This window comes from Pelophylax lessonae (genome assembly GCF_965119305.1).
Source record: "Pelophylax lessonae genome assembly, chromosome: 4".
NCBI classification, from domain to species: domain Eukaryota; kingdom Metazoa; phylum Chordata; class Amphibia; order Anura; family Ranidae; genus Pelophylax; species Pelophylax lessonae.
Genome location: NC_138771.1, coordinates 428,507,546 through 428,530,135, shown reverse-complemented (window position 1 = coordinate 428,530,135; position 22,590 = coordinate 428,507,546). Strand labels below are relative to the sequence as shown.

At 38.9% G+C, this 22,590-nt stretch overlaps 2 protein-coding genes across 12 annotated transcripts in view; both read right to left on the bottom strand.

Moving 5' to 3' along the window:
• Positions 1-22,590, bottom strand: part of LOC309553178 (protocadherin gamma-B2-like) — a 374,843-nt gene that overhangs the window by 150,684 nt on the left and 201,569 nt on the right. The window contains exon 1 of one of the 11 annotated variants that reach the window (XM_082254115.1): positions 5,366-7,829. The exons of the other annotated variants lie outside the window; for them this stretch is intronic. Coding sequence (XP_082110241.1) covers positions 5,366-7,807 — 2,442 coding nt within the window. The 5' untranslated portion in view covers positions 7,808-7,829. Of the gene's footprint in view, positions 1-5,365; positions 7,830-22,590 lie in introns of those variants that run through there. 11 annotated transcript variants of the gene reach the window in all.
• LOC309554609 (protocadherin gamma-B5-like) lies at positions 11,447-13,930 on the bottom strand (the record flags this gene model as incomplete). The annotated part of the gene is made up of 1 exon (XM_082256329.1): positions 11,447-13,930. One exon carries the CDS (start codon positions 13,928-13,930, stop codon positions 11,447-11,449), a length of 2,484 nt encoding a protein of 827 aa, XP_082112455.1.

The following is a 22,590-nucleotide window of genomic DNA, read 5'->3' as shown; positions in this document are numbered from 1 at the left end:
ACTGTAAAGTTAGGCCTGTGGCACCCCACCTACCCACCTTTGCTGGTGAGATACAGAGACAGCACTTCACATGGATTGCTTTTCTGGTTCAGGTTAGGTGTTGCTTTGAACACCAAGTAGGTGAGGCATTGTGTCCCAAGCCCACCATGTAAAATCTTTAATCAGAAGTAATTTCTTATTTTGGAGTGGGTTATTTGTATATACTACAGCAAGGTGTCCCAAGCGCTAAGCCCTGTTTGGATTTGCACTGTCCCTATGGTAGGGCCCACCCAGTGCAGCCATCACAGTTAGTATATGGAGGTACTAATATAGATAGGCAACCAAAAGGACATCGCTATCTGGGGGGATGGTGACCACTATTTCCTTGTAAATGATAAGGGCCAATGGAAAGTCTCAATACAGTTTATTGCACACAATTCCATTAAACCTTTAGTCAATAAAAGCCAATACAGTACCAGGCCGGTGGGTCCAGATGTAAGAGGGTTGATGGTCACTTGAACCGGTGTAGCAAAGTTGAGCAAAAACCGCCCTTTTGTGCAGGCATGCAGCTGCTCGCACAGAGCCACGGACGTACGGGAGCCAAGCTGGGTCCCTCTGGCGCTCCCATGGATGAGACCCATAATTAAACAGAGAGAAAGAAAACTAGTAATAGCACAACAAAGGGTGCATGACAAAGAAGAAGTGGTATATAAATATAACTCTTCATGTTATTCTAAAAGGTAAAAAGTATTAGAGGGTACTGATAAAAAAAACAAAGATTCTCTGGTTGACAAAAAAGTAAAAAAAAACTGGAGGATGATTTCATAGACTACAAGAAAGGTCAAGTATTTGACTGGAGACATCCTACCCATAATAATGGATTAGGTGACAAATAGGGCCTCAAAAAAAGTACACACACGTATAAAAACAGTAAAGTCAGAAATAAATCCAAAAATAAACACAATAAGAGAAGCAGAATAGATGCCAATTGGCAGCTTCCACTGAGCCCACCCAGCATCCAATCCCCCAGGAAGCCCTGTCCCAGGTTCAGCATGACATGCTGCCTCCCCTGACACTCACTATTTCCTCCACCAATGTACAAGCCAATAATCAGAATAGAGACAATAATCCCCCTACTGTCACTGTGACTATTCCAGCTGACCCGCCAATCATTAGCTGTGTATGGTTACCACCTTCTGCTGAGCCCACAAATCCCACTGCCCCTAGATTTCCCATCTCTACACAAAATAGGTACATTCCGCTATCTCATGACTTGGATACTTACATATCAGAGGCAGCACGTCCTAAATTAAAAGCCGTAAGATCTGGCCATAATGACAATTCACAATTTCTTTTTTAATGCATCCTCCAAAGGGAGTCCAAAAAGAAAAAAAGAAAAATAGACGAGGTCGACGTGGGGGTAGACGTCGTGAGATTGAACAATAAAGAAAAAATAGACATAATATAGTCGAGAGCACTAGGGAGATTTACAATTTATTCTCACACTTTGTACAGGTGCCGAGCTGGCTCTACTAATGAAAGGCTTGAGCTTTTCCCCTCTACCAAACCGAATAAGTTCATTCTTTTTAAGGACCTCAATCGATTTATACGATCATTGACCATTAAAATACATTATGCTGATGGTAATAAAACTAAGGAAGTCCATTCTGAGTTACCGACTCACTGCGAGTCCATCCATCCAAAAGATAACATCCTACAGGTTCTACTATAGCTATGGTCAGAAGGTAACCCTGATGATCAAGTTCCTATTTCTAGATCCTGACGGTATACGTACCAATTTCAAACCTAAGTCTAATTTTAATCCTGTTCATTCTAAGGGACCCTATATAGAGACATATTATCAGACAGTTTATAGAGACCTGGTTAAACTACGTGATGCTCCAAACAATAAGACCCATGGCATCATGACAAAGTTTGAACAACAAGCCCTGAAAGATTTGACATTTAATAAAGACATTATTGTCAAGCAGGTGGACAAAGATGGTAGACTGGTGGTCCAAAATAGGAAGGACTATATTCAAGAGGGACATCGACTTCTATCAGACATAAACACATATAAACTATAGTCATCTGACCCCCCTTCCCATTTTTCAGGTAGAACTCAACACCTTGGTGGATAAGGCGTGGAGGTATGGGGTGCTTGACAAGAAATAAAGATCATTCCTGCTCCCCCTTTGTGCAGCACCCCATAGTTCTACCATCTCACCAAGGTTCACAAATCTCTAGATAATCCCCCGGAAGATCCATAGTGGCCAGCAGTGACAGCTTCATCAATGGCCTATCAATATATATTGATCACTTCCTTCTACCCATAGTGTGCCACCTACCATCCTACATCAGGGACTCAGGCCACATTATTGAGATATTTAAGGAATATTCTAGGAATGAGAACTACATGTGGGCATCTTTAGATGTCTCCTCTTTATATACGTCCATCCCTCATGACATAGGTGCCACCTACCATCCTACATCAGAGACTCAGGCCATGTCATTGAGATGCTTAAGGAATACTTTTGGGATGAGAACTATATGTGGGCATGTTTAGATGTCTACTCTTTACATACGTCCATCCCTCATGACACAGGTATTAGGGCCATACAATATTTTTTAACCAAAAACAGAGACATCAACTCAAGACAGGCCAACTTCCTGGTAGATAGTGTGGATTTTGTCTAACACATAACTACTTCACCTTCTTGGACCAATTCTATCAACAGCTCCAAGGCACTGCAATGGGTGCAAATTTTGCCCCGGTCTATGCTAATCTAATTATGGGCTACTGGGAGGATGAGCACATCTGGGCCAACAATCCCTTTGCTAGACATATTATCTTCTATGGCAGGTATATCGATGATATCCTGCTGATTTGGTATGGTGGCCCAGCTGTGTTCACCTCCCTTGTGGCCCATTGTAATGCCAGCGCTATGGGCTTGTCCTTCACACATGTCTTGGATTCCAATGAGCTTGTCTTTCTGGACCTGGTTTTGTCTCATGACAATCACACCATTACCACTCAAAACCATGTTAAACCCACTGGGGACAACTATTACCTCCTTCTTTATTCCAGTTGTCACCACCCGGTATGGAAACTAAGTATCCCCAGTGGTCAATTCAACAGACTAAGGAGGAATTGTTTTAAGGTTGATGATTACATCTCGCAAGGGGCACTAATGTCCAAAAAGTTTTTGGACAAAGGCTACCCCCAAGGAGTTGATAAAGGATGTCTTTAATGTACAGATGACAGTTCTATGCAAAAATAATAATAGTAAAAAAGACATGTCTTGTAATGGTAATGTAAATTCAGTTAGATTTATTACCACTTACAATGATCAATATAGATCGACTGTGAAAACCATCCGTAAACACTTTAATATTTTAAAATTAGACCAGAAATTGAGTCCTATTTTACTGCCAGCACCACATGTTACCTTCCTGAGAGCAAGAACTATAAAGAATATGTTAGCCCCCAGCAAATTGCTAAAAATAGACCCACTTCTGACATTAGATCCTACTTTGATGAAAGGACAGGTGTATTTCAAGGTAGAAAAAAAAGGATGTCTCACCTGTCAATTTGTACCGCATGGTTGCTCTACTATTTCTGATAGCAAAGGAAATGTTTTTCACATAAAACAATTTATTACATGCTCAACTGAATTTGCTATTTATGTCCTTAGGTGTGTGTACAGCCTACTATATGTAGGACGCAGGACACGCACCATGTGCAAATGGGTAGGTGAACACCGTAGACTTATCCAAAAAGGATGTGACAAACACAACATTCCTTGCCACTAGATGGGCATTAGATGGGCAACAATGAGATGACCTCCAAAACAGGAATAGTTTTAAGGGTGAAGACCACTAACATATGTTTCCCTACTCATCTTTTCTGACTGTTTTTTACTAGTTTTGCATTTGTCTTGGGTCAGTGTGACTGCTGGTAGCGTTAGGCCCCCACGCTCACCTGAACTAAATCCAATAGAACACCTCTGGGAAATTATGTTTTTGTCCATCCAATGCTGCTCAGTCTGTTCAGGAGCTCAGTAATGCCCTGGTCCAGATCTGGGAGGAAATACCCCAGGATACCATGCGTTGTCTCATTAAGAGCATGTCCCGACATTGTCAGGCATGCATACAAGCACATGGGGGGGGGGGGGCATATAAACTACTGAGTACAATTTTGAGTTGCTACAATGAAGTTTCAGCAAAATGGACTAGCCTGCTGCATAATTTCACTTTGATTTTTGAGGTGTCTTTGAATTCAGTCCTCTTTAGGTTGATGATTTTAATTTCCTTTAAATGATGTAACATCCCTTCATTCCTAACACATTACCCAGTCCACATCAGTATAGATATCCAGCATGAGATTTTTCCCCATTGAGATCTGAAGTGTTTTCAAAGCAGGATAATAACTTTTTTCGCACATACTTCCTTCACATATCTAAATAGTCATAGTATCCTGGGTATCCAGAGTTATTATTAAATATACCTAACTCAATAATCTTGGTTGGTGTGTATTTTGATTAATTGAGCTTTCATTGCATTGCACCATAAGCTAATTTTTATTTAGTATTTGTAACCACAGGAAAAAAATTAAATTACACCTAAATACAATTAGAAGTCACTTTTACTGGTCAACATAAATAATAAGTATTTCTGTATCTTACAAAAATATATAAAATACCTACATCAAGTGTTACAGTTTGTACCACATTTAATACCTGCCTTTAATTTGCTTAGACAATATCAGTAAATTAACATATCAAAGTGCATAACAGAATGAAAAAAATGTATTCCACAAAAAGGGAGACCTGCACTGTAGTTCCTCACCTTAGTCAATACCAATAGAATTCTCATAGAATTTTAAACATTACAGCCGCTGTGGTAAACCTTCCTTCAGTTCCTAAGTTCTCCTGTGCTTAAAGAGGCCCTGACACATTGCCTAAGCAGGAGAAAGCTTCCATTGCGCTCCATCATACTTCAATTATCTATGGAAGCTTTGGGTGCCAACAACACTAGAGCACTATACTTTTGCATTGAATAACATCGCATTGTTAACCCAAAACTAGACATGCCTGAATAAACAGGTAATTGTGATGAAATAGAATGGGAATTAACTATGCACACAATTTTTTTCAATGTTGCCTTTTGTTCGAAAGCCTCTCTTTCCCACATAATTTTCAGTAAACCTTTACTTTTCCAAACCTTGTTATTTACAATAAATTTTTCTTATACCACAATACTTTGTTAGATAACTGTTAGATCACCTAAATGTGGCAAATGAGAAAAGCTATAGATTTTTTTTAATTTTTCTAGAGAGTTATGAAATGTAAGGAAAAAGACAGTGCTTCAAATTTTTAAATCTCACCTGATTTTGACTGCTGGTTGGCAAAGTCTCCTTTAAACTTTCATTTCCAAGACCTGAATCATCAGCATCAATCAGATTATCCACAGGAACATTTTGATTAGTTTTCATGTATGTAAAATCACTTTCTCCGGAATCCAAAGCCACACAAACATTGTAAGAGTAGGGAAGTGTTAGTGTTCCACTGGTATATTGAGACAGCATCCTGGGATCAACTTGAGGATATAAATTTGAACTGACAGGCCCATATAATGGGAATGGTTTAGACTTCCTACATTTAGATATAACAGCCAACATGACTGTTATAATAAATAGCAAGGAAATTACTGCTAGGGCAATTACCAAGTACAGCTGCAAATTGGATTGAGAATCTTCTTCTGTGAAGTGACTGACAAATTTAGGGACTAATTGTTGGAAATTATCTGCAACAACCAGAGTGATGGTAACTGTAGCAGAGAGCGATGGGATCCCATTGTCCTTTACCATCACCACAACCTTGTGATTCAGTGTATCCTTCTCTTGAAAAACACGTTGTGTTCGAATTTCACCAGTATGTTCATCAATGGTGAAGTAAAATGGCTCTGCTACTTGTACAACATGATAAGAGAGCCAAGCATTATGTCCAGAGTCTGCATCCACTGCAACCACCTTCGCTATTATTGATCCAGGTTCAGCACCAAAAGGGACCATCTCAAATCCCGCCAATGCTCCACTATCTGGGGATGGGTATAGGAGTTTTGGTGCATTATCATTTTGATCTATTACTTTGATAGTTATTGTTGTGTTGCTGCTCAGAGATGGGTGTCCATTGTCCTTAGCTGTTACTTCTATTATAAATTCCTTGTGTTGCTCATAATCAAAGGATCTCTGGGCATAGATAACGCCAGTCTCTATATTAAGAGATACATAGGAAGTCATATGAAGATCTTCTGTATTTTTACCGGAAATTGAATAAGTAATTTTAGCATTGTCTCCAATATCAGGATCATATGCTTTTATACTGTATATTGAGGATCCTGGTAAATTGTTTTCTGGTACATAACCAACATAAGTAGATTGCATAAATAGTGGTGGATTATCATTAACATCTGATATTTCCAGTTTGATGGTTTTCTGACTGGAAAGTGGAGGAGATCCTCTGTCAGTGGCTACAATTGTTATGTTATAATTAGACACTTTCTCTCTATCCATAGGACCCGTTGTCACAATTGTATATACACTGCTAGAAGACAAAACTAAAATAAAAGGCATTTCCTCTGAGAGCTTACATTCTACTTCTCCACTTTTTCCAGAATCTTTATCATGGACTCTGATTAGAGCTATCATTTTTCCAGATGTTGAATTTTCAGGAATAGGGGAAAATAATGAAGTGATGAATATCACTGGAGCATTGTCATTTTCATCTATCACTTCTATCAAAACCTTGCAATGGGAAACATGTCCTCCTCCATCCTTGGCTTGAACAGACAGTTCATAATTCATTGTCTCCTCAAAATCTATCTTTTGGTTGATATTAATGTCACCACTTTTGGGATGAATACTAAAAAAACCAGAAGGATGGACATTTCCTGATGTTTTACTGAAGGAATAAGTGATTTGCCCATTTGTACCAGCATCTCTGTCAGTTGCATTTACATTGATTATAGTGGTATTTACTGCACTATTCTCACTCACACTAACTTTATACACCTTTTGAGAAAATATTGGAAAATTATCATTAACATCAATAACAATAATTTGTATTACAGCTGTTCCAGATCTTACAGGATTTCCTCCATCCATTGCTGTTAAAATCAGTTCATGAACATTTTGTAATTCATGATCCAGTGATTTCTCTAACACAAGCTCAAGAGATTGAAATCCATCACTGCTAATCTTCTCACTTAGAGTAAAATGTAAATTGTCACTGAGTTTATATGTCTGTACTGAATTAACACCAATATCCAGATCTTCTGCATTCTGTAATGCAAACCTTGTTCCTGGTGATGTTAGTTCAATAGTTTCTATATTGAAAGTCTCAGGATAAAAAACTGGAGGATTGTCATTAATATCCTGAATTTCTATTTTCACTTTATAAATATTAAAAGGATTTTCGACCACAGCATCAAAGGCTAGGAAGCAGGTAGGTGCTGCCCCACACAATGACTCTCTATCTATCCTATCCTTCACATAGAGATTTCCATTATCTACATTCACATACAAGTATTTATCTGATATATGTGATATAATTTGAAGATTTCTTGATGAGAGCTGCTTATTATCTAATCCAAGATCTTTTGCAATATTTGCTATAACAGAGTCTTTTCTCATTTCTTCTGCAATGGAATAATGAATCTGACCTGAGACTGAATGACACAGCCAGGAAAATAAGAAGGTAAATATTACTTGCCATGTTATTCCCTTGTATATCTGTGAATGTTGCTTCATCTTATCCATGTTTAGCATCTTCCAGAAATGTACTTTAGGATATTCAGCATTTGTAATCCACAGAGAAAAAAAGGATGTATTTTTGTGAAAATAATATAACATGTAAGTTGTTCAGAGAGAATCCAGAAATGGCTGTGCCTCTTCATGCAGATCTGCACACAGTGTGTGAATGATGAAAATACCAGTGGATCTCCAGTTCTATATTCTTCTCCTTATTGGTCAAACAGCGGCGCTCTGAGGTGTAAGTGAGGAACTGCAACACTGAAATGTTTTTTATGTATAAAATCCTATGCAATCTCTCTATTTTTTACTCTTTGCCTTGTCAATTATAGGCAGTTATATTTCAAAACTCAGTTTGTATAAAAATTTGCAACATGTAATTAGGTATCAAGGTTTAAATAAAAAAGAATAAATTATTCTTATGATTATGCCTGTTAACAAAATCATCTAAAGATCTCAAATTTGAACAACTCAAAACAAACAAACAAACAAACAAAAAAGGTATTGGTTACCATAAAACACCACTTACACATTTGAAAAGCACTTTTAATGAAGCCCAACTCCAACCAAAACTTTTGTTATTAGCTTTCAATAGATAAGGGAAAAGTTTGATTTTTATTGTTGCCTTTGTCCACATTAGGGACATTTTAATTTACTTTCTGTGTGACCACTAGGAGAGGATGGTAATGCATTAAAAGGGGGCACACAGTAAAATATCATAAAATCACCTTTCTTTATTAAAGTGGTTGTAAACCCTTGTATTTACCCAGTGAATTGACTAGCCCCAGGCGATGCCCCCTACATAAGTTGAACATGTTTATCTGAAAGCCCTCTTTCCCTACAGTTGTTTAAAGTCCAGAATGTACACATTATGTCTGAGCTTCCAGAAGCAGGGGGCAGGGATCTGATGTCACACACCGCACAGCTCAGAGAGAGTAGATAGGTGTAATTTAAGAGCTGAGTGGAGGAAATGGATTTATCTCCTTCTACACAGTGTCACAGTGCACAGCTGGGGTTGCCAATCACAGACTGTGTGCTATAGGCCCCCTCCTGTGATTTTTTTGGGGTCAGGAAGTTTTATAAACAGTGACACAGAGGAACTAGACATCAGACAGAAATCACTCTCTGTGCTTTGGATTAAGGCAAGCACATATGGAAGAAGGACTTGTTTTGTTCATTTTTCCTGTAAGAGGTTTACAACCGCTTGCCAGGTTTCTCTTGCTGTATGTGTCCCAGTTGAGGAGGTTCCTTTCACTTGCTGTGTAGAAACCAGGAGAGAAAGTAAAATAAAATCTACCTGATGGGGGCACAGACAGTAAAAAAAACCTGGCAGAGGTCTAAGCTTTCTGCACTGTAGCTGAAAAACTTTAGCCTGGCATTAAGCTTTACAATTGGTTTCCTAAGACTTGTTACATATATGTATTCCTTTATTCCTTCTGCAGTTTACGTGTACACTTTTTCTACTATCTATTAGCACATAGCAACCAGGTATATTGTACTTTCCTATTGGTAGTTTTCAGACAATCAGGTATACTACAATGTACAGCTTATAGGAATGATTTCTAGTACTGGTACTGCGGTGCATGTTTAACAGATTGTATATTAGGAAACTATAGCAGGAGTGAAAAGCAAGTCACTTCTATCATTACTTTGAATCTAAACAACAGTAATTAGTTATTGCTTTAAAACCAGTATGTTCCATAAATATATACATGAGTAAAGTCATGTGTATCTGCATTTTTACTTGGTAGTATTAACTGAATATACCCCTCTGAAAATTTGTACTCAAGTAAAGAGTAACTACTAAGGCACCCCACCTGCAGACAAGAACCTCTATCCCCTTTGCTGATTAGGTACAGAGACTGAGACAGCACTATACATGGATTGCTTTTCTGGTTCAGGTTAAGTGTTGCTTTGAATACCAAGTAGATGAGACATTCTTTTAAATGCCCATTTAATCAAGTTATTTTTAAAGGAAACCAAAAATTAAACAGTGCAATGCATTGTGATAGGCACATCTGCATTATACATACAATGTGCAAATATGTATTTACTATTTGCAACCGCAAAATATAAATAAATAAATGAATCAATAAAATTACACCTGACTACAATTACCAGTCTCTAAATTACTCTTGTTGGTTGATAAAAGTTATTTCTTTCTCTTACAAAAATCAATAAAATGCTTACAATTACAACAAATGCTACGGTCTATACTGAATTTCATACTTGTCTTTTATTCACTAAGACAATTTCTGTAAATCAAGATATTGATGTGTGCAACAAAATGAAGACACTTGTCCCTGAAAAATAGCTGGGTCCATTTTAAAGATCGTGGGATAAAACTCTAAACCCCTGATTCTTAAAGCAAGGTTCGACCTGCAAACCTGTGTCCTTTCACTCCACAAAACCTGAGGTGAAGCCTGCATTGTAGCTCCTCATCTTAGACAATAATTATAGACGTATAAAATAAATGAACATTACAGCTGCTGAGGTAAGTTTTTCATCATGCTACAAATTTCTCCGTAGTTAAAGAAACACTGTCACATTACCCAAACAGGGCAAAGTGACAAGGTCCCTGCAAAGCATGCCCCACCCTAACCCCCCTTATACTTACCTAACCAGTGCATTCTTGCTGATCCTTCCTCCACAGCTGACACAGAAACGACTGGTGTCGGTAAAAGCAGTAAATTACTGTCATGTGACAGTGCTGAGGCCTAGTGATCTGCCATTTACAATTCAATCTGTGAAATTTTAGATATGACACAAATGGAAAAATAAAGTGGAGGCCTCCTTAAAATGTAGAGTAAACCTTCCTTTGACAATTCTCAGCAGAACAAGCTTTTTGTCTTGTACCATTAACAGCTTGAAATGTTTCATTCCTCTGCCCTGTCTTTCATTGGCAATGGTTACTTGACCAAATGGCAAGAGTTACTCTCCCCATTGGTGACAGCAAAAGCAAAAGGACCGTACATATGTTTCAACCCTGCTCTATGAAAAATCACAGAATCAATTTTGGTAGCATGTGAATAAAAACCAAAATGTTGGACAGCACTTAAAATAAACCCTATACTAAAAATATTTGTCTAAAGCGATTGAGTTATAAATACTTAAAAAAGTCAATACATCAAATATACATTTAAACTCAATATTCAAGTGACATATAATTCAGAGGATCAATTCAACAGTGATTTTTTCATGTAAACGAAAAGAATAAATACAAACATGCAAAAATCCAAATGTAATTTAACCATAAAATGTTAACGGCGATATAGTTCCATCAAAGCAAGATTGATATCTCCACAAAATCCTGGGAAGAAACCACAATTCTCTGTGTATGGAAAAACAAGATTTTCTACTCAAATAAGGGTAAAGAACTTCTTGAATTATCTCAGTTTTAGAGATAATTCAAGACCCAGCTATGCAGTAATCCAAATGATAAAAATGATCATTTCAAGTACCAATCCACACACATAAGACCTATCCCTCACATTCTGCTTTGGACCAAACTAAAATATATTAGCCAGGTCACACATGCCTAAGTTTTCTTATACCAAGATCATTTGTTAGGAAACTGTTAGTTCACCTATTCCAAATGTGACAAATGACAAGTGTTTTAAAATGTAAGTTCCCATGGGGGAGACACATGGACATTGTTCAAAAACTCACCTGAATTTGACTGCAGGTTGGTAAAACTGTCTTTAAACCTTCGTTTTCAAGACCTGAATCCTCAGCATCAATCAGATTATCCACAGGGACATTTTGATTAGTTTTCAGGTATGTAAAGTCATTTTCCCCAGAATCCAAAGCCACACAAACGTTGTAAGAGTAGGGAAGTGTTAGTGTTCCACTGGCATATTGAGACAACATCCTGGGATCAACTTGAGGATATAAATTTGAACTGACTGGCCCATATACTGGGAATGGTTTAGACTTTCTACATTTAGATATAACAGCCAACATGACTGTTATAATAAATAGCAAAGATATTACTGCTAGGGCGATTACTAAGTACAGCTGCAGGCTAGATTGAGAATCTTCATCAGGGAGGTGATTGACAAATTTAGGAACTACTTGTTGGAAATTATCTGCAACAACAAGAGTGATGGCAACTGTAGTAGACAGAGATGGAATCCCATTGTCCTTTACCATCACCACAACTTTGTGACTCAGTACATCCTTCTCTTGAAAAACATGTTGTGTTCGAATTTCACCTGTATTGTCATCAATGGTAAAGTAAGATGGTTCAGATACTTGTACAAAATGATAAGAGAGCCAAGCATTATGTCCAGAATCTGCATCCACTGCAACCACCTTTGTTATTAATGATCCAGGTTCAGCAGCAAAAGGGACCATCTCAAACCATGTTGATGCTCCACTCTCTGGGGATGGATATAGGAGTTTTGGCACATTGTCATTCTGATCTATGACTTTGATAGTTAATGTTGTGTTGCTGCTGAGAGATGGGTGTCCATTGTCCCTAGCTGTTACTTCTACTACAAACTCCTTGTGCTGCTCATAATCAAATGATCTCTGGGCATAGATAACTCCATTCTCTACATTAAGAGAAAAATAGGAAGACATTGAAAGATCTTGTGTTTTTGTGTTTGAAATTGAATAAATAATTTTAGCATTGTCTCCAGTATCATCATCGGAAGCCTGTAAACTGTATATTGAGACTCCTGGTAAATTGTTCTCTGATACATAAGCAACATAAGAAGATTTCATAAACAGTGGGGGATTATCATTAACATCTGATATTTCCAGTCTAATGGTTTTATGACTGGAAAGTGGAGGAGATCCTCTGTCTGTAGCTACAATTGTTATGTTATAATTAGACACTTTCTCCCGATCCATAGGACCTGTTGTAACAATTGTGTAAACACTGTTAGATGACAAAACTAAATTAAAAGGCATTTCCCCTTTGAGCTTACAGTCCACTTCTCCATTTTCTCCTGAATCTTTGTCATGGACTCTGATTAGAGCAATCATTGTTCCAGGTGCAGTATCCTCAGGAATGGGTGACGATAGGGATTTGATGAAAATCTCTGGAGCATTGTCATTCTCATCTGTGACCTGTATCAATATCTTACAATGGGAAACTAGTCCTCCACCATCCTTAGCTTGAACAGACAGTTCATAATTCCTTGTTTCTTCAAAATCCAACTTTTTGTTGATGTTAATATCACCACTTTTGGGATGAATGCTGAAAAGGCCAGATGGATGAACATTTCCTGATGTTTTGCTGAAGGAGTAAGCGATTTGTCCATTTGTACCAGCATCTTTGTCCATTGCACTTACAATGATTATAGTAGTATTTATTGCACTATTCTCATTTACACTAACTTTGTATTCCTCTTGGGAAAATATTGGAAAATTATCATTAACATCAGTAACAATGATTCGTATTACAGCTGTTCCAGATCTCACAGGATTTCCTCCATCCAGAGCTGTTAAAATCAGTTCATGAACATTTTGTAATTCTTGATCCAGTGATTTCTCTAACACAAGCTCAGGAGATTGAAATCCATTGCTGCTAATCTTCTGACTTAGTGTAAAATGTGGATTGTCACTGAGTTTATATGTCTGTACTGAATTAATACCAATATCCAGATCTTCTGCATTTTGCAATGCAAACCTTGTTCCTGGTGATGTTGATTCAATAGTTTCTATAGTAAATGTCTCAGGATAAAACACTGGAGGATTGTCATTGATATCCTGAATTTCTATTTTCACTTTAAAAACATTAAATGGATTTTCGACCACAACATCAAAGCTTAGGAAGCAGGTAGCTTCTGCTCCACACAGTGTATCTCTATCTATCCTGTCCTTCACATAGAGATTTCCATTATCCACATTCACATTAAAATATTTCTCTGATATATGGGATATAATTTGCAGCTTTCTTGATGAGAGCTGTTTAATATCTAATCCCATGTCTTTTGCAATATTTGCTATAACAGAGTCTTTTCTCATTTCTTCTACAATGGAATAATGAATCTGACCTGAGACTGAATGACACAGCCAGAAAAATAAGAATGAAAATATTACTTGCCATGTTATCCTTTTGTATGTTTGATGGTGTTTCGTCTCATCCACATTCAGCATTTTTCCAAAAGTCTCCTTTAGGATATTTAACATTTGTAATCCAGAGAGATAAACATGTAGGTATTTTTTAGTGAAAAGAATAAAATATGTAGGCTGTTTAGAGAGAATCTAGAAATGGCTGTGCCTCTTCATGCAGATCTGCACACAGTGTGTGAATGATGAAAATACCAGTGGATCTCCAGTTCTGTATTCTTCTTCTATTTGGTCAAACAGCGGCGCTCTGAGGTATAAGTGAGGAACTGCAACACTGAAATACTATTTATTCTAAGCCTTTTTTGTCTTTGCATTGGTACAATTTCAATTACAGGCAGTTCAAATTAAAAAGTATGTAGGATTTATTTAGATTTTGAGGTATAAAGTTCTAAAAAAGATTAATATGGCCTGCGTTAAATTTCCTAGAAATCATCTAAATGGCGGTATGGTGAACAATTAAATTCAAATGCTATATAAAAGGTAAAGGTAACAGTAGAATATTAACCATAGAATTCAAATTCACTTTTATTAAAGCACAACTGCATCCAATACATTGTGTTAGCTTTTACCAGTGTGATTAAACGTGGGATATTTACTGTATTACTGTTTTTGTCCCCACTGAGTACATTTTCCTTCACTTCCTCTGTGATCACTAAGAGAGGAATGTATTTCTCTATTAAAAAGTAAATCATTTACCTTAGGAAGTGTCTAAATCTGCTTGAAGAGGACGCAAAAATTAAGAATAAAAAAAAAAAAAAAAAAAAAAAAAAGTTTGGCTTTAGTTGGGCTTTAGAAACTGTTTATTTTTTTTTTTTTTTTTTAACTCTGACAGACTTAAGCTTTGTTATATGTATGTTCGACTTAATTTATGATGCAGTTTAATTTTACACTCAGGTATACTACAATTTACATTCTATAGAATTGTATGCTAGCTATGCTATGATAACTATGTTCATGCCGAACAGTTTGAATAATAGGTAATTATAGCAGGGGTAAAAAGTAATTTATATTAGTACGTTGAATCGAAATATTACAAATTTAATATTACTTTAAATTCTGTAAGTTTCATACATGCTTCTGAGCAGAGCAATATTTAGTGCCATTTTCCTAGGCAGTATTAGCTGAATAATTTGTACTCAAGTAAAGTTACTGTAGCGCCCCCCAACCTCCAGAGGCCTGGTGGTGACCCCAGGACAGGGACAGGGGGGCTGAAATTCCTCCTCAGGGTGCAGGTTACTAGGCTTGATGGGTGGTGTACAAGGAAGAAAGATGGGCGCCAGTCATTTTTATGCTTGAACAAAGAGACATTTATTTCTCACAACAGGAAAAAATGTGGGAGAGAGGGGTAGGGCACAGGACACCCTTAGTCAAAACAGCAGCAGACTTGCAGATTGGCAGACTCCTTAGACAAAAATTTTGAAAAGGTAGACAGCAGTACAGGAAAATTGCATTTAAGCTGGAACCAGCAATCTGTACTTTGTAGCATAAGCTGTGTTCTGTAGCAATAATATTCAACTCACAGCATGTGCAGGAACTCTGTGGATGATTCCATCCTGAAGCTTTCCCAGGCTCTCCATGGTTTCCCGGTCCATGGCAGAGTAACCTCTGGTACTTCCTCTCAGGTCTCCATCCTTTCCTTCATGCTCCCAGGTAGTGAGAAGGCTCTCCCTTGCAGAGCCTTGAGCTTGTGACTAGGCCTTAGGCTTCAGGCCTACCCAGCAGCAGCTGTTCCTCACATTCCCACCAAGACAGGAGTCTGGGTGGAAAGGACACAGATCACCTGGCTTCCTCCAAATAAATACCTTCTCCCAGCATGCTCAGTGACCAGTATGATTGGCTGAAAGAAGCATACATGTTCATAACCTAGACTTAGTGTAATTCATCACACTAAAGCCAAAGGCAACAACGTCACCCATTGACAAATGGGACAAAAACACAGCTAAACCAGGCTTAGGAGGAAAATTCAATGATCATAAAGACTACAAATTAGCCAGGCTAGCTACCACCTAGCACAGCTAAATTTGTTAGCAACCCTGTTTAGGACAAGGTTGCTAAATTACTCCTGTGGCACCTCACCTACTGACAAGAACCACTAGCCCCTCTGTTGATGAAGTATTGAGATTGAGACAGCACTAGCAAAGGATTGCATTTCTGGTTCAATTTAGGTGTTCTTCGAACACCATGTAGGTGAGGCATTATGCTACAAGCACACCCATATTATTACCAAAACATCATGTCTTCTTTTCATGTGGGTTATTGTATAAACTGTATGTCCCAATGACCATTGCCTAAAGTAGTGTTTTTCCCCCTTGTGTTTTAGCTAAGGCACCCTTTAAAATTATGAATGATCTTGAAGCACGCCATCCTAAAATGTAAAAAAACGAAACTAGTAGTTTTAGATAATGCAGCAACATCCTCACAGTAGGACACCCAACATTAGACGTGATTTATTCTTCCAAAGCAAACACATATTTACACACCGGTACTGATTAGTTCTCCAGTGTTTCTCTTCTCTCTCAGTTTCTCTTCCTCACTCAGCTAATGTGACGCTAGTGCTGACGGAGAGGGGCAGGGGAGAAAAAAACAAGGATGCTGCAAAAGTGCCCTGACGTCCTTCTTATGAACCAATGACATCATCGGTTGTGTATTTGGAAAGACCATGTTAGAGTCCAGACCTCAACCCCACTGAGATACTCGTGCGTAATCTCAATCTGTTATGCAAGAAATCCTAAAACTACACAATTTACTAAAACAGTTTTAAGTAGGAATGGTTTAAATGTTCTCCTAACCACTGTGCAACTTTTTGCGAAAACTGTTGCTACTAAAAATCTTTATAACAGTTACAAAATATGATCCCTTATCTTTTACAGGTCAGGCTGTAAATAAATATGTAATAGATCAGACAGCATTTTAGAAGACTGTTGTGAAGAAATATGGTGAGTTCAAAGCATTTTTATTTTGATAGATAGAGAGATAGGCAGCAACTACACTAGACACATTACCAAGCATAATAATACACATGGTTGTAATGTAATTTAAAATTAAAAAACAGAATATATAATAACCTTATTCCACACACTTTCTCCGCATATCTAAATAGTTATAGCATCTTGAGTATCCAAAGTTAGGATCAAACATACTGAATTCACACATCCTAGTTGGTATGTCAATTTGCCTAATTCGGTTTTACATGCATTGTACATAGTTACATAGTTACATAGTTACATAGTTAGTAAGGTTGAAAAAAGACATCAGTCCATCCAGTTCAACCTATGCATCCAGTTCAACCTATGAATGCGTGTGTGTGTTTGCTTTTAATCGTACATTGTATACCCCTGTATGTTGTGGTCTTTAAGGTGTCCATCTACTAGTTTTTTGAAACTATCGATGCTCCCCGCTGATACGACTGCTTGTGGAAGAGAATTCCACATCCTTACTGCTCTTACAGTGAAGAACCCCTTACGCACTTTAAGGTTAAACCGCCTTTCCTCTAGTTTTAGTGAGTGGCCACGTGTCTTATTGTACCTCCTTTCTCTGAATAGTTTGTTCCTTATGCTCGGGTCACCAGTACAGTATTTGTACATTGATATCATATCCCCCCTCAATCGTCTTTTCTCCAGAGAGAAAAGGTTCAGTGCTTGTAGTCTTTCCTCATAGCTGATGTCCTCCATTCCCCTAATTATTTTTGTTGCCCTTCTCTGGACTTTCTCCAGTTCCAGCACATCCTTCCTGAGGACCGGTGCCCAGAACTGGACAGCATACTCCAGATGTGGCCGGACCAGAGTCTTGTAGAGTGGGAGAATAATCTCTTTATTTCTGGAGTGAATCCCCTTTTTTATACATCCCAGTATTCTGTTGGCTTTGCTTGCGGCGGCATGGCATTGCATGCCACTGCCAAGCTTGTTGTCTACCAGTACCCCCAAGTCCTTTTCCATCCTAGACTCACCCAGAGGTTCCCCCCCTAGTGAGTAGCTTGCTTTCTGGTTTCTGGCACCCAGGTGCATTACTTTACATTTTTCAACATTAAACCTCATCTGCCATGTAGTTGCCCACCCCGTTATTTTGTTCAGGTCTGCTTGCAAGGTTTCCACATCCTGCATAGAAGATATTGGCATGCCTAATTTAGTATCATCTGCAAATACTGAGATTGTACTAGATATCCCCTCCTCTAGATCATTTATGAATAAATTAAACAGGATTGGTCCCAGGACAGAACCCTGGGGGACCCCACTTTCCACACCCGCCCAATCCGAGTACTCCCCATTAATCACCACCCTCTGTACTCTCCCCTGGAGCCAGTTCTCTATCCAGGTACTCACCTTATGGTCCATACCTACCTTCCTTAGTTTGTACAGTAATCGTTTGTGGGGAACGGTGTCAAAGGCCTTTGCAAAGTCCAGATACACCACATCCACAGGCTTACCTTTATCTAGGTGGCTGCTCACTTCATCGTAGAAGGTTAATAGATTGGTTTGGCAAGAACGATTTTTCATGAATCCATGCTGATTACTACTTATCATACCAGTTTCATTACTAAAGTCTTGTATGTGGTCCCTTAACATCCCCTCCAAAATTTTGCAGACTACTGATGTTAGGCTGACCGGCCTATAGTTACCCGGGATATATCTCGGCCCCTTCTTAAATATTGGTACCACGTTGGCTTTTTTCCAATCAGCTGGCACCATACCCGTCTGTAAACTATCCTTAAAGATCAAGAATAATGGTCTGGCAATCACCTGGCTGAGCTCATTAAGAACCCTCGGGTGCAAGCCATCCGGTCCCGGGGATTTATTTATGTTAAGTTTCTCTAGTTTAGCTCTAAGTCTATCTTCTGTTAACCATGGCGGCACTTTCTGAGGTGTATTATTGGCCTTACAAGCTGGGTTCGTGTAGCCCCCCGATTCTTTTGTGAAGACTGAAGAGAAGAAATTATTTAACACTTCCGCCTTTTCTCTGTCCTCAGTGGCCATATTTCCCTTATCATCTTTTACGGGGCCAATGTGTTCTGGCCTCGCTTTCTTACTGTTTATATACTTAAAGAACTTCTTAGGGTTCTTTTTACTCTCCTCCGCTATATGTCTCTCGTGTTCTATTTTAGCTGCCCTGATTTCGTCTTTACATTTCTTATTACACTCTTTGTAATGCTTAAATGCTGCCAATGACCCCTCAGTCTTGTATTTTTTGAAGGCCTTTTCTTTAGCACTAATATACATTTTTATGTTGGAGTTTAGCCATCCAGGGTTTATTTTTGCTCTTTTAAATTTATTTCCCTTTGGAATGCACTGGTCAATCCCCTTGTTAAGTATGCTCTTGAAGCACTCCCATTTTTCCTCCGTGTTCTTTGTTTCCAGGGTTCTATCCCAATTGATATTTTCTAGCAGCGAGCGCAGCTTTGGGAAATTGGCTCTTTTGAAATTCAGTGTCCTTATATTACCCCTCAGCTTCCTATTACTGTAATTAATACTGAAACTTATTGACCTATGGTCACTGTTGAGTACAATACTCAATTATTTATTTACTATATATAATTGCAGAAAAAACTAAAATTACACCTAAAAACAATTAGAAGACACTAAATTACATTTATTGATCAGCAGAAATTATAAGTATATTTTAATCGAAAAAAAATCAATAAAATACCTTGCATTATATCAAGTACTAGATTTAATACTAGCCTTTAATTCACTTAGATAATTTCATTAAAAGAGATACAGTATCTCACAAAAGTGAGTACACCCCTCACATTATTGTAAATATTTTATTATATCTTTTCATGTGACAACACTAAAGAAATGACAATTTGTTACAATGTAAACAATGTAAAGTAGTGAGTGTACAGCTTGTATAACAGTGTAAATCTGCTGTCCCCTCAAAATAACTCAACACACAGTCATTAATGTCACAAAAGTGAGTAAACCCCAAAGTGAAAATGTTCAAATTGGGCCAAATTAGGCATTTCCCCTCCCCGATGTCATGTGACTCGTTAGGTCTCAGGTGTAAATGGGGAACAGGTGTGTTAAATTTGGTGTTATTGCTCTCACTCTCTCATACTGGTCACTGGAAGTTCAACATGGCACCTCATGGCAAAGCACTCTCTGAAGATCTAAAAAAAAAGAATTATTGCTCTACATAAAGATGGCCTAGGCTATAAGAAGATTGCCAAGACCCTGAAATAAAGATGCAGCACGGTGGCCAAGACCATACATCGGTTTAACAAAACACTTTCCAGAACAGGCCTCACCATTGTCGACCGAAGACGCTGAGTGCACGTGCTCAGCGTTATATCTAGAGGTTGTCTTTAGGAAACAGTCGTATGAGTTCTGCCATCGTTGCTGCAGAGGTTAAAGGGGTGGGGGTCAGCCTGTCAGTGCTCAGACCATACGCTGCACACTGCATCAAATTGGTTTTCATGGCTGTCATCTCAGAAGAAAGCCTCTCTGAAGACAAGCAGACTAAGGACATGGATTACTGGCAGCATGTCCTGTGATCTGACGAGACCAAGATAAACTTATTTGGTTTAGATGGTGTCAAGCGTGTGTGGTGGCAAGTGTGTCTTGCCTACAGTCAAGCATGGTGGTTGGAGTGTCATGTTCTGGGGCAGCATGAGTGCTACAGTTCATTGAGTGAACCATGAATGCCAACATGTACTGTGACATACTGAAGCAGCGCATCATCCCCTCCATTCGGAGACTGGGCCGCAGGGCAGTATTCCAACATTATAATGAACACAAACACACCTCCAAGATGACCACTGCCTAGCTAAAGAAGCTGTGGGTAAAGGTGATGGACTGGCCAAGCATGTCTTCAGACCAAACTCTATTGAGCATCTGCAGGGCAACCTCAGGAATGTGGAGGAGTGCATGGTCTATAACATCCACCAGCTCTGTGATGTTGTCATGGAGGAGTGGAAGAGGACTCCAGGGGCAACCTGTGAAGCTCTGGTGAACTCCATGCCCAAGAGGGTTAAGGCAGTGCTGGAAATTAATGGTGGCCATACAAAATATTGACACTTTGGGCCTAATTTGGACATTTTAACGTAGGGGTGTACTCACTTTTGTTGCCAGCAGTTTAGATATTAACGGCTGTGTGTTGAGTTATTTTGAGTGGACAGCAAATTTACACTGTTATACAAGCTGTACACTCACTGCTTTACATTGTAGCAAAGTGTAATTTCTTCAGTGTTGTCCCATGAAAAGATATAATACAATACTTACAAAAATGTGAGGGGTGTACTCACGTTTGTGAGATACTGTATATATAGATTTTTAAAATGTATACTTGCCTAGATGTATGCAGCATCAGTTCGATGCTGCATCTGTCCGGTGGCCCCTCTAACACTGAGAACCGAGTAATCGAACACTGCCGATCACTCAGTTCTCACAGCTCTTTAAGCAGACAGCTGATGACTGTCAGTCAGCAGCTCTCTGCTTTGCCCCCCCCTGCACTCTATGGAGCACTGGGCTCTGGAGGGGGTGGGAGTGGCTGGCTCAGGCTCTAAGCAAGCCGATAGGCTGAGCTGGGTGTCGGTCTAGGCAGGTGGGTGCATCCCGACTCCATTTTTGTGATCTTGCCCGAGCCTGGACCAGCCCAGACTGGACCTGTGACGTCAGCCAACAGGGGGCTACAGCCGGGTCACAGGAGTGCAGAATGAACTGGACGCATGTGATCCAAACTAACATTCGCTGTACTTCTCCTTTAAATCTACATATCAATGTGCATAACAGAATGAAAACAATTGTCCCTGCAAATCAGATGGGCACATTTTAAAGGACGTGCGATAAAACTCTAAATCCATTGTTCTTAATGCAGGGGTCGAGCCACCAACACTTGTCCATTTATTTGACAATAACTGGTAAAGCCCGCACTGTTGTTCCTCAACTTAGTTGATAACCATAGAATTCTCATATAAATATGAATATTACAGCTACTGTGTTAAGGCGTTCGTCATATTACAAATTTCCCTATAGTTAAAGAGACCCAGTATCATTGCCAAAGCAGAAGCTTCCATTGTTCTCAATCAAGCTGTAAATATCTATGGAAGCCTCATCTGCTGACAATGCTGGGGCACTATACATTTGCAAACAAATAACAGCATAGTTGATCCACACTAAAAGTGTCTGAATAAAGATATTTTGGTAGGATAAACAGGCAATTGTCATGAAATAGCAAAGGGATTAAAGTGATATTAAAGCCTTGTTTTTTTTTTTTTTTTAAGCAACAAGCATGTTATACTTACCTGCTCTGTGCAGTGGTTTTGCACAGAGCAGCCCAGATCCTCCTCTTCTTGGGTCCCATGCTCCTGGCTCCTCCCTCCTTCCGGGTGCCCCCACAGCAAGCAGCTTTCTGTGGGGGCACCCAAGCAGCCAATCTCCCGAGCCGCAGCTCTGTGTGTCCATTCACACATGGAGCCGCGGTTAGGCCCCATCCCCTCCATCTCCTGACTGGCTGACTGACTTGTGATTGACAGAGGGAAGGCTGTCGTGGACATCGCTGGATCAAGAGTTGGCTCAGGTAAGTACTGGGGTGGGCTGGTGGGGAGCTGTTGTACACAGAAGGTTTTTTACCTCCATGTATAGAATGCATGAAGGTAAAAAACCTTGTGCCTTTACAACCACTTTAACTATGGACACATTAATTTCAATTTATGGCTGGAGATACACTTTAAGATCTATATTCCACTTGCCTTAGGCCCCACATTTTGTTTAAAAGCCCCTCTTCCC